Here is a 12,526-nt window from a genome sequence, read left to right as displayed (position 1 = left end):
TTGGATGAATATGACCCTGTGTCCCATGATTCAAGAATAAAGTGCTGGATTAATGTACATGTCCCATACACTGTTCTGTTAACTACTGTGTCTGTAAAAAGGGGTTCATTTATACTACGTATTTTTTTTACATGATTTCATTGTCCTCACCAAGTGTTTTTGTGCTAAAACCAGTCCATAGCCAGCCAAAAGTGTCACACGTCAGGGCCAGCCGCACCTGAGGGCCGCATATTATCATTTTGTGCAGTCAACAAGAGGGCAACGTCCAATAATGTATTTGGTTTATTTCACCTCCCATTTCATAAACCAGACAACAATAACAACAGGCAGGCGTCACAGAGACAAACCTGATTGTTTTCACTGTTCCTTTCACACTACCTAAGTCTCTTGGTTTCTGGACTAAAATCTTAAAACTTGATGCAAGGACTTTGCGAGCAAAGCCCCATGCCAAAACTATAGTGGCTGACTGTGTGTGTGTATTTGTGAAAGAAGCTCATTGACGGATTCTATGTTCACCTCCATTCCACACGACCATTCCTTCTCAGTCTTAAAGCAAAGCTTGGCGTGTCTAGCGAGAAAGATTGAAGATGAAATTGAAAGGAGGAGGGACAACCAACTGTGTGTGACAGTGTTTGAAACTAAGGCTTTTACATTTCCTTTCTACCCAGCTCAGCCAGATCAAGGCACACAAAATACAAGCGGAGTTAAAACAGCATTGTGAAACAAAGAGAAAAATGATCAACTAAAAACAAAAGCAAAGCTCAAGCCCCCATGAAGAGGCACATTGTTGGTCATCCTTCGGATACCAAATGTGGGTGCTCTTTCGGCATTTGAGGCGGTTGAGGTACCTGAGTGAGGTTTGGGAATTCAACCAGAACATGACACTTAACTTAAACATCAAGAAAACACTTGGTTAAAAAGAAAAGAAAGAAAAACAGTCCAAAGTGTGGGTGTGTGACCACATGGAAGAAACGTTCCAGGTAGAACTTAAACGAGTGCAACAGTAGCATGATGATCATCTTTTTTAAACCGCTCTCAATTTCTTTGTGTTGACGAGGAGGAGCTTTGTGTCATCCTTCAGGCAACGGAGGCTTGCCGTGATTATTTTAAACGTGAAATATGTACAGTAAGCAAACAGAACAATCCAATTTCCTGGAAAAAAAAAAAAGGATTGGCACACTGAGCGGGACAACTCAGGACGTGGGGTTCTTTCATTTTGGAGCATCACTTACTATGTGCAAAGCTTTGGGGAGTAGATCCCAGTGAAACACATGCAAACAGTAACATGTGCTTGCCTTGTGGATGAGTAGGGCAAAAATACGAGGTCGTCATCTCTATCCTGCCGAGCGGTGCAGGGGTCTAAAGTTCATGTTTCCTGCATCAAATGTACGGAGTCCTCCAACTAAAGGTGGGCTTCAAAAGTTATTTAGGTAGTGACGCTCGCTGCCAAGCCAGGAAAAGCCCCGGTGATCAGCGGGTACCGCTTCTTTAAAATATGACCTCTCTTCATATCTATTTAAATATACACACTCCTCAGCATTGCCAAGTCTACAATCATTAGCTTTATAACAAGAAAAAACAAAGGATCAGGATAATTATAATAACATGTTTCTCAGCAGCTAACACTGGAACATTCAAGTGGGGGGTGTGGGGGGTTTGCATATGTACAACATGATGTACACCCTGGTGGTCAAGGTCTCTGAATCCATAAAGTGGGTGGGATTTTTGGTAGTGAAAGTGGCTGTGGGAGGGGCTTGGGTTTGTTGGAGAAGGATGCTGGTGTGTTATCTGAGCCTCTTCTCAGCTGAGTAGATGGACATGTAGTAATCATTGCTCCCCACTGCCAAGTGAGGCTGAAGGAAGACAAAGCAAAGGAGACAATCACTTGCCATTGTGCGAAATGGCAAAAAAACGTCATCGTGCTATACATCATTGCAAGGGAGACAGAAACCCCATGAAATAGGATTTGGTGTGCAGCATGATGAAAATACTTCAAAAATACCTTCATTGGGCCAATAATGATTAAAAAAAAAAAAAAATTGGTGTGAATTTTGCCTTAACACTTCTGTCAGAGAGAAGAGCAACATGTGCAAGTAGTACTGAAAAACTATACAAGTGGACATGAGTGTTCAAAAATTTACAGGATGTCAGATTAAGGCCAGGATTAAGCCCATCTATGACAAAGAGTATTTAATCTTCTTCCTTAAATTTGATCTAAAAGCCAATTTTTTTGTGAGTGGATATTGAACATCTACAGCTTTTGGTGATCATTTCAAAACTTAATTCAGCACTAACGTGACCAACAACCTGTACAACTCAGTTGACATTTAAAAGAATACAAGAGGGGGAAAAAAAAGTAAACAGCTGAAATAATGCGGTTGCATAATTGTGCACACCCTTATACTTGGGGATGAGGATGTGTTCATAACGAACCAATCACATTCAAACTTGTGTTATGTAGAAGTCAACACACATCTGACGTGATTTACAGTGCCTTTGCTTATCCCCAGATGTTCATAAGTTTTAAAAAAAAATGTTCTCAGCTATAATTCTGAATAAAGCCAATGAAAAACAGTAAGCATGGCAGTAACTGACTTCTTCTTTTGCTGCCCAGCGAATTTGTTTATTGCGTATGTCAGGACCGTTATGAACAAAAAATAAAAAAATATAAAGAGCAAGACATGACAAAATATGTTCATGACAAGACAAACTTCCGCTAGTAATGGAGGTGAATTTTGTGTCACATTACCCAGTGAGGATGGAAGGCTAAACAGCTGATTGCCCCGATTCTTTGTCCCATGAAGCCGTCGTAATATTTGATGTTGCTGATCACATCACCGTTGGCATTATACACCGCGATGAACTGGTTCATTGAGCCACTGCAGGGCAGACAAACACGGATAACACACATGCATAGTCACTTGCAGCAACGTGTCAAAATTCTCACAGTACAGTAGCGAAGGGGAAAACTGTCGATACTGCTTTCTGTTACAATACAGTACAGAACAGTAAGATTGATAATGCTGCTTTTTAATGGGGAAAAAAAGACAGTGAATATAAAATTACACACGTACCATCAACATTAGATATCGAAATAAAAACACGACTTACGAGCACTTTTTTCCCTTGGTACCAGATTAATGACAATTGGCCATTTTGAAGGAACTAACTTTTTATCGCAAAAGTATGATAGATATTCTGTATTTTTATATTCACTTACATATAGTAGATTTTGTAATTTACAGTATCACAGATAATAGTTTTAGCATACATAAATTATTGCTGAATCATAAATTATTTTTTTAAGTATCATGGCAATATCTTTTGTATTACACTTCAGCAGTGTTTCCCAGTCTTTAGATACTAGATAGCGAGATAGATAGATACCCACACAGCACACCACACAAACTCACCAGGCGAACAGGTTAGCCTGCGGGTGGATGTCGAGCGCTGTTAACCCCTTCACTGTCTGCAGCACGTTAACAGAGTCAGGAGTGCGGGGCTCGAAGAATCGAACGTCTCCATTGACACTGGTAGAGAAGACCAGAAAAGTTGGGCACGAGAAAGAAACTGGACAAGTTCCGTCTTGTACAAAGAAGAGAGAAAGCATACCTAACGCTGATTATATGTCCATCCGACTCTTTCTGCAGGTGAGCTTTGACCACCCAGGCGCCGTGCTCTCTGTAGGTCATGATGCGACTGCGGACACAAATAAATCACTTCATTTCACTGCTGCACCAGTCAAGAGCAGCAAGGACAGATCAGCCGTCCACCCTGTCCAAAATGGCCCCGGTTCTTATACTATCTTAGTCGCTAACACACGGGCGAGTGCTGGGGGCGACTTCACCTTGCCCATGTGACAATGTGTGACTGCAGTCTTAACTGGATTCAACTAGTATGAGTGCCAAGAGTGCCACAGATAAGGAAGGCCAAGCAAGGAGAAAAGAGACACAACAGCCAAAATCAACTCATCTAACAAAAAACAATGGTAAAATTATTTCATTTAGGCAAAATGAGTGCTTTGCTGCCACCTTATGGCTCCTTGTTCTCAATGACATACGTATAATAAAGTATGTCAGAGTTTTAATTAGACAAAAATGTGATGTGTTATACAGTGGGTCTTAAGCCATGATGAAACCTTTTCAGGGGGTGCGTCAGTAACTTGGGGATCTGTGCTAATCACAGCAGTGCTCGGTTGTTCTTCCATGCACATAACAGGGGAACGCCGTACTGTATCTTTACATTACATAGCTGCACGATAAATAACAGCGCAACAATGTGTTTGGTTTTTAAGGTGCATGAGGGTTGAGGGCGTTTTCAAGCAAGCATATAATAGGTTGTTTAGAGGGTAGGACATGTAATGGTGGTGTGCAAACACCAGGTGGCGCTGTGGTACCACAATAGGAAACCTAAAGCTCTGAGACGTCTTGTTTATCCTTTCCATTTTTAAGCATAAAAAGTTGTTTGGGAAGCAGCTGAGAGAAGAACAACATTCGTCTTAATAAACAATGAAATACTGTCAACATGTCCACAAAAGGAATCCAGACATGACGTGCATGTCTGTCAAGAAGTCAGAAAACTACTTACTGTCCTTGCTTGAGGGGATCGAATAAATTATCTTGGCTTAAAGATTTATGGAGCACTTCATGTTTGAACTGCTTTCTTCCTCCCCTTTGGGGTAGAAATGAAAATGATGTTTAACCAACTAAGGGGGCTCAGTGTCACCAGGGTCCATTAAGAGAGGTGACAATCCCGAGGGGAGATCTACAGCACTCTATATATAATAAACATAGATTGGAACAATGAATAATGTAGTGCTCTGTCAGAGTAAATGCACGATTAAATTGCTATGAGCTTTCCTAAATGTATTGAAATAATGACATGGCAATAAAAAAGAAGGAAAAAGCGAGGAAATTAAACCATAAATTAACAGGAAGAACGCAGAGTGAAGCCAATGCTAAAGAAATGCTTCTCCTCCCCAGAAGACTCTAAAACCAGAATCATACAAGGGGAGATAGTAATCTATTTGAACTTTACTTACTACTTTTACACACTAAGGTGAGAAGTTTCATGCTGAGAGAAAAGAAACGACTGGGTGGACTTTACCATTCGTTTGGACCCATTCTCCTATCGAAAACTCGAACGGACCCGTCCCCCAGACCAGCGACAATGAGCGAACGCTGAGAATCACAAGACAAGCTGGTCACACAGCTGTCCGCTCCTGTCGGGATGTCCTGGTGCACAAACACAACAAATGACAACGTGAGATGAAATCCACCATCTTGACAGTGAACTTATGGCCACAACAAGAACCTCTTCAGTATGCATCATAACAGTGATTCCTCTGCAGATTTGTTTGGGAACATATCCTCCATTATTTGCAAATGTCCTGTTTTGTGTTTAAACCAAAGCAATATACGTATTACCTCATCCTTTGGAATCTTCGCGTCGAGTAAGGCCCACTAGTTGAGTTTCATTTTGGAAGAAAAAGTCATTACTTGCTGCCATCTTGTGGCATCTATTGGCCATTATGAACCTTTGGGTTTCTAATTTAGTTTTTTCTGTTCACGCAGGGGTCAGCTCTGTCCCCCACAAGCAGCGGGGGAACAATGCAACATGTCAAGGTTAGACCTCTAACACTGATGTTGACGTGGTCTGGGCTAACATTTCTACCCACTGATTTAAATGATAACCTCCCCTCAAATTGAAACGATGTCACTTCAATCATGCAGTGGAAATCCATTCCGGTGGAAGAGAATGCTACACACCTGGACCTTCATCTCTCTGTCAGTGTCCCAGATTCGGATAACTCGCACATCTCCAGACGTCATAAGGAGACCGGTTTCTTGCTCCCAGTCTACAACCATGCCTGCACCTGGAAGGACCAATGACACAGTCATTCATAAATGCAAACTTTTAACACACAAAAACACCAATGAACTTAGAAGAAAGCTTTTAACACACTTAAGTGTGACTTAAAAACTGTCAAAAATATGTCAACTGCGAATTGAATTGACTGTTTTGAAATAAGTGGCTTAATTCTGAGGAGAAAGCACGACTACACATATGGAACGAGGCTAATCAAAAATTAGTGCAGCAGTCACTGCACTGCAGTCAGATGAATGGCAAAACAGAACAAGACACACATTGTTAATAATGGATTACATCAGTAAAAAGGGTTTTCAAGGATTGAGAGTCTCAATATGCATGTTTTTTTTTTCTTTTGAACGGTGCTGTCACTGACCGCTGGGAGATGTAAAAACTACATAGTGCACTGGACCAGCAGGAATCAAACAGCAACGCCATCCGAGTCACGCATGGCCTGCTGCTATAGTTGGGAAAATGAAGCTTCAAATGTGCTTCATGAACAAGTTGTATTTTCTGACTCCTCTAGATGGCACTATTGGTTTGAATAAAAGGAGCTAAAAAATGGCAAGTCAATGTAATTTAAAGTCCAATGTTGAGCAAAGAGTGCCATACAGAGGAGTCAAAACATAAAACTGGTTCCAGAAACTAAAGTAAAGGTTCATTTTTCCTGCTGCACCAGTGGCGCCCTCAACAGTCCATAAGTACTATAACACCCTTTTAAGCCTGTCCGTGACAACTTGCTCCAATAAAAGTTTACTAACAGCTTAATCTTCACCATTTAGTGTGACTGCTGTGTGTTCAGTCAGCATCTGTTGAACAAATCAAAATGCATGCTCCCCAGTGGCCCAGCAATCTGTTAGAGCAGGTTTGAGGCCTGATGGTGGGGCAGTTCTCACCTGCTTTGAGGCATGCCCATTAGAAACAGATGTAAAACATTGGCCTCATGACATTTTGCCACAAGTCAGATTCAAATAATATTCAGGCACACTGCTTTGTGCATTGCAGAAGGCTCAGACATGATCTTATGCAAAAATGAGCCGCTCATGGTTTTGGATATTTTAACAAGAATGGTGGCGCACAAGCTTAATACAAAACAAGAGATTTTGGAGGTTAGCACAAATCTCGGCGCAATAAAACTGGAAGTGCTTTAGCAAATCCAATAACATCCCGTGTTTTAGTAATGCTTCTCTCCACTTTACCGTAAATGCTATTTTATCCCCTCTTGAAACCATGAGGTGAAGCATGCTTTATTTCTTTCTGCGTTGAATTATTTCCTCTGGACTTCTTCCGCAATCAGTAACTACGTCAAGCCCTAACGCCCGCCCATGTCGGCATTTGGTAATTTGCCACAAATATGAGGACACGACGGAACAGAATGAGGCCTCCATCACTCTTGTAAAAACCTTTATGAGTCGTGACTTAACTACAAGGAAGCCTCCACGTATTGTGCCTGCCTTTCAAATGCTCTACTTTGATGTCAGGAAATCCCAGGTCCCCTGCGGCAGCTTCAATTCCTCCATTGTGACATCATCCGGCCCGCAAAAGCATCACATCGTCAATAATCAGGGAGGGGGCAAGAGTGAGGATGCGTGTGATTGCATGGAAGAAAAACACCAACTCCCTCGTAAAAAAAAAAAAAAAAAAAACCTCAAAACATCTCACAGACGCATGCTCAGTCGCATGGGGGCCGTTTTTGATGCTGGTTCAACTCAGAGGCAATGAAAAGAGAGCGGGCCTCGGTTCCCTTTGAAGCTGGCAGCTCTGTGATGAGGGAATGCGGGTAGGAGATTCCTTTGCACAATAAACATGCAATCTCTCTGCTGTGAGGCAAAAAGGCATCTCTCCATTTTTCATAGAATCCCTATTCTTCCCTATTTTACATAATTGCTTATTAATCCTGCTTTCCTCTCATTCTTGCATCTTGATCAAAACAACCCAAGCAAGCAATTTTCTCTGAACCACAGTTGCTCCAGTTGTGCAAGTGGCTAGCTACTGCCTCGTATTGCAGCTCCACGGCCAATGAAGTAGAGTTTTCCTGTTCGCAATCCAAATTGTGTGTTGTAATAAGCTGAATAAAACTAGCATTTGTTAAAACACTCCCAAAAGGCGGTCACAAACATTTGATTCAATAACTTGGGTTTCAGTCATAAATAATATGGTGGAAAACAGAACATCTGTGGAATCTCTAACTGCAGAACCTCAACAGTCAAGCCAAATCGCTCCAGTGATTTCAAAACAAAAATTTTCATAGAGTTAATTTGATCCAAGATTTTATCAGCATCATTAAACCTCGACTTACGGTGGAGTCACTTCTGGAACAGGAACACTCTAAAAAGCCAAACAAAAATCAAAACACAGTGAAGATATGCCTTTATTCTTGCGGATCTGAAATCTCTTAAATTTTACTACTGTTTTGAAATCAGGGTGTTTGACTTTTGAGGTTGCAGTTACTCCAACCAATCAAAAGATTTGAGGTGCCCAGGGAATAACCACATGACAAAGATGCCCGACCAATGGATTTCTGGCTCTTCCAACAATATCATTATCCACAAAATAAGTGACCTCTGGTTGCCATGACAATACCAGAAATACAATTTATTTGAAGCATTTTGACATCCCTTCGTAATCAACGTGACACAACAGTTAGAAATAACAGCGATCCCTCGCCACTTTACGCTTCACCTATAGAGGATTCACTATTTTGCGGGTTTATAAATTATGGGAGAACGGTTTATAAGTGATGGGAGAACGGCGTTTAAATGCACGCTGATAGCGCAGGCCGTTTCTCCGAGCGATGTGCGTCACTGTGGACAAGCGCGGGAAGCGTGGCAGCCAGTCTGTCACGAACGAGGCAACACGGACTATTCAGGGAATGTGAAAAGAGGAAAAGGGAGGCTGGAACACCAGCAGAGCAAGTGTACAAGGCGACTGAGGAACCGGTCAGAGAGCTTGTGTTGTGCGTGCGTCGTGGTGCCATCTCATGGAGGTTCTGGAACGCATCTCCCGCAATGAACGAGGGTTCACTGTAAGTGTATTTGGCAAAATGTATCATAATTATTATCCATTCCGAGTTTTCGGTGAGAGTTTTAGTCAAATTTAAAGCATTTTTTCTTTGGTGTACAAACCAAAATAATCTATCATACAGTACACAGCAGATCCTCTCTGCTTTCCAGTTCAACTTCATAATTAAATCAAAAACATTTTACAGGAAAGTTCTGAGGGTCAGCACTCAATAATTCACTGCGCCAAAGCGGACCCATGAGTTTTGTCTATTAAGAACATCAGTCAACCTCCTAAAATGAGAATTCCGACTTGGAGGGAATACACCTTTGTGGGTCTGACAGGGACTTAGGTACTCACGCAGAAAATCAATAGCGACGTGAAGATTACAAAACAGCTGGGAACAAAGAATGTGGGCAATGTTTCCTCACTACCACTGTTCGGGTTTCTAGCGATAGCTTAATTATGCTCTCTTAGGGACTTTTCTGCATCAGCACAGCTTAAGATCAAACATTTTGCCCCCAATAATGCTACAGCAAACAGAAGTGATAACGCACGCGGGGTGTCTATTCTCTTGTTGAGTCATGGAGGGAGATAGGGCTGCAAAAGTTAACAGCGGTCGGGTAGACGTCTTGTTCATGCTGAGATGATGCCTAATTTAAGATCTATTTATCTATTCCTTTTGGATGAATATCTTTGTTATAGTTCTTCCCTCTGTGGACAATGCAGTATGCGCTATTCTTATTCTGCACCATTATCTCTCGTGATGGACTTGCTCTTCCAAACAGTGGAGCTCATTAAACCATCGCGCTCCTTTGCTCCCTCTCTCCGTTTCATCCTGTTTGCTTTGAAAACGTCCTCCAGGGCTCCTGTTGGAAGCCTTCTCCAGGATTACTAGGGACTTTCCCAGCTTGCATGTGCCTTTAATAAGAAATGACGTTATTTATGAGTATGCTCTGACACATCACTGCCATGGCATTTATCTAAACTTTATACGACCGCCTTGGCATTCTGAGGGGCAAAGAGGTGTGTGACGTCTACTGTTGACTGTGGCCCTACGGAATGAAGAATCACCTGCATTAAGACTTGATGACTTGATGAAGGCGGAAAAAGGGCAAACCATTTGGATAATTCCAAACAAGGAACACCTTCCTGTATCTTTAATATTCAGCAGCACTTCGAGACGGAATCTTACAGGGACCTTTTAAAAGCAAGTGAAGCTAAATCTTATTTTAGGTGCATTGCTTATTTGATACAATTATATTGAGTACAACTGGCAGACTATAAAATAAATACATAAATAGTGCAGGCTTAAAACGATTCAACCCTTTAATGCAACTTATCATCAGTTGAACACCATGATCTGTTACGAATTTGATGCAAACCCAGGAAATCATACGTCGGAATTTTATCTTCCCAATGCTCAATGGTCTTTCGTTAACTCGTATTTTGGGTTTACAGAGACTGGCACTTTATTTATTTCCCACTAGAGATTTTTCATGGGGCTCAATCAGACTGATTACCCCCTTTAGAATGTTCAAGGAATTTTAGTTTGCCCATTGTGGTCACCTCTTCACTAATATTCAAGGGTTTGTATGGTATGACTGAATAATCTTGATTGCATCAGAAGTGAAGCTAGTTTTAATAGTACTAAAAAAAATCCTTTGTTGTGGAGTTATTATATTACTGTGATAAACCCTGAGAACAACCAAGACTCTGGCTACTGTCTTTAAGTGCTTGCAAGATTGAAGGAGACTGCCCAGAGCAAATGAGCTCAATGTAAAGCCTCCTTACTAAAACTGTAGCTCTAAAACTTAAAACATGAGGAGCTTTATTGTCATTACATACAAATGTTTAGAAGTACACTAAGTAAAATTCAGTTGACTACATAGACAAGTGGTGGTCCACGTGATCACTGAACCTGCAAATAAAGTTGGTCTCATTTCTGTCCGTACAACAGAATCTAGGTCACCAAAGTTCCACGATACCAGAATCATCCACACATGCCTCGATGGATCTATTTTGCTTTGTGCACCTAAAATGGCCTTAGGCACATGTCCGAAGGGTCTTCGTGATATTAAAAATTAAGGTTCAGGGAAAACAAAGAGCCTAGTCCAACTGCAGATTTTATTAATAGACTTAGAAGTGTCTCTGGACACTTTTATCTGTACAGTGGACATATATACAAAAACTCTTGCCTCACTTGTAAGACTTAATTGTATGCTAATGTTGACTTTCATACAGAGTCAAAAACAGAACATTATTACAGAGAGATTAGTAGATACCGGCCAATGACGGGGCTGTCCAATAACCTTGATAGGCTTGAATATGTATGGATAATGTGTCTCAAAATACAATGTCCATTGCAGAAAATGAAAGAAAAAACTCTTTTGTAGCCATGTTGGTTACTATATAAAATGTTTGCCTCGTGTGTTTGCCTGAAAATTTTGAGTCAATTGACTTCAATAGGTCCTTAAAGCGCAAGTCAAACCTGAGGATCTTTATTTTAAGAATACATTGTATGTATAAGCAGCTGTAAAAAAATAAAACTAGTATTCTGCCCAACATTACATTTCTGGAATGAATCTGAAGTGTTAACCACAGTGCCGGTGCGTGTGCTCAAACGCCCTGACTGAAGACTTTGTACGCCAATCCTGGCTGCATACACGTGCTTCCTATTCCATCCATGTTCACTTAATAGCCACACAACATTACATTGTGGTTGTTCTTGTGGAGTCGACAGTTGAATGCCTCCAAGATGAAGCTGTGAAGTTTACTTAAAGGGAATAGCTCATTAAAGCAGATATGGATCCTTTGATTGCTTTGCAGTTACTTGGATTCCAGCAGACAGCAAATACAGAGTTTGATTCTGTGTTATTATTCTGTGTTAGCCTAGCAACCTGGAAGTTACAATGTAACTGTATCCCAAATATGGAAGTACAGTCTGAAGTCAATCTTCTAGGAAATAGATAATTAATCGAACACGAAAATTGTCATTAGGTGTGACTGCGAGTGTGACAACTTCAAATAATTGTCTTTGGATGGGAAACTAAATGTCAAATCTGTCTGTCGTCACTCTACATAGACAACAGACATATGCAAAGAGTACCGAAGAACTGTTCGTTTAACTTAAATTCCAATACGCATAACAATTTTGAAGACACTGTATAAAACAAAACGTGTTTAAATTGTGAACAAACTTGTGTCACCTTTAAAGGTTACAACACTGTATATTGTTCTGATTATAATTGGGGTCTCATTCCAATGTGTGTTGTAAAAATTGCTGAAAAACATTGGTGACAAATGAGTGTCTGTGCTGTTTTGCACCATTCCTTTGCGTCTGTTTAATTTCCCTCATGGTACACAACTCTCTTTGCTATAAATCTCTGCTCATGAAACTGCTTAGCGAACTCTAACTCCGTATGATGTACTTTTAGGAGAAACCGTGTTCTTTAACATAAAGAAACATTTGCATCGGTTTTTGCCCAACACTCTCCTTTCCTGTTCCAGAGATGGCTGGTGCATATTAATGTAGCAGCGGCGGCGGTGGCCCAAAGCAGCAGAAGCACACAGGCAAGCACTTCACTTTGCGACAACCAACCACACTCCTTTGATTTCATTGCTTTCTCGTGATTTTAACAGCCTGATCCCTGGAGCT

At 41.0% G+C, this 12,526-nt stretch overlaps 1 protein-coding gene across 4 annotated transcripts in view; it reads right to left on the bottom strand.

The window, feature by feature from the left end:
- Positions 1-264: 264 nt before the first annotated feature.
- The window catches only part of rptor (regulatory associated protein of MTOR, complex 1), a 90,249-nt gene continuing 77,987 nt past the window's right edge, over positions 265-12,526 (bottom strand). For all 4 annotated transcript variants that reach the window (XM_061274430.1, XM_061274433.1, XM_061274432.1 and 1 more), the window contains 6 exons: positions 5,769-5,875; positions 5,107-5,234; positions 3,613-3,699; positions 3,414-3,530; positions 2,750-2,879; positions 265-1,853 (listed from right to left, as the gene is read on the bottom strand). In XM_061274430.1, coding sequence (XP_061130414.1) covers positions 1,785-1,853; positions 2,750-2,879; positions 3,414-3,530; positions 3,613-3,699; positions 5,107-5,234; positions 5,769-5,875 — 638 coding nt within the window. In that variant the 3' untranslated portion in view covers positions 265-1,784. The remainder of the gene's footprint in view (positions 1,854-2,749; positions 2,880-3,413; positions 3,531-3,612; positions 3,700-5,106; positions 5,235-5,768; positions 5,876-12,526) is intronic.

This window comes from Syngnathus typhle, linkage group LG3 (assembly GCF_033458585.1).
Source record: "Syngnathus typhle isolate RoL2023-S1 ecotype Sweden linkage group LG3, RoL_Styp_1.0, whole genome shotgun sequence".
NCBI classification, from domain to species: Eukaryota; Metazoa; Chordata; class Actinopteri; order Syngnathiformes; family Syngnathidae; genus Syngnathus; species Syngnathus typhle.
This window is presented reverse-complemented; position numbering and strand designations above follow the sequence as displayed.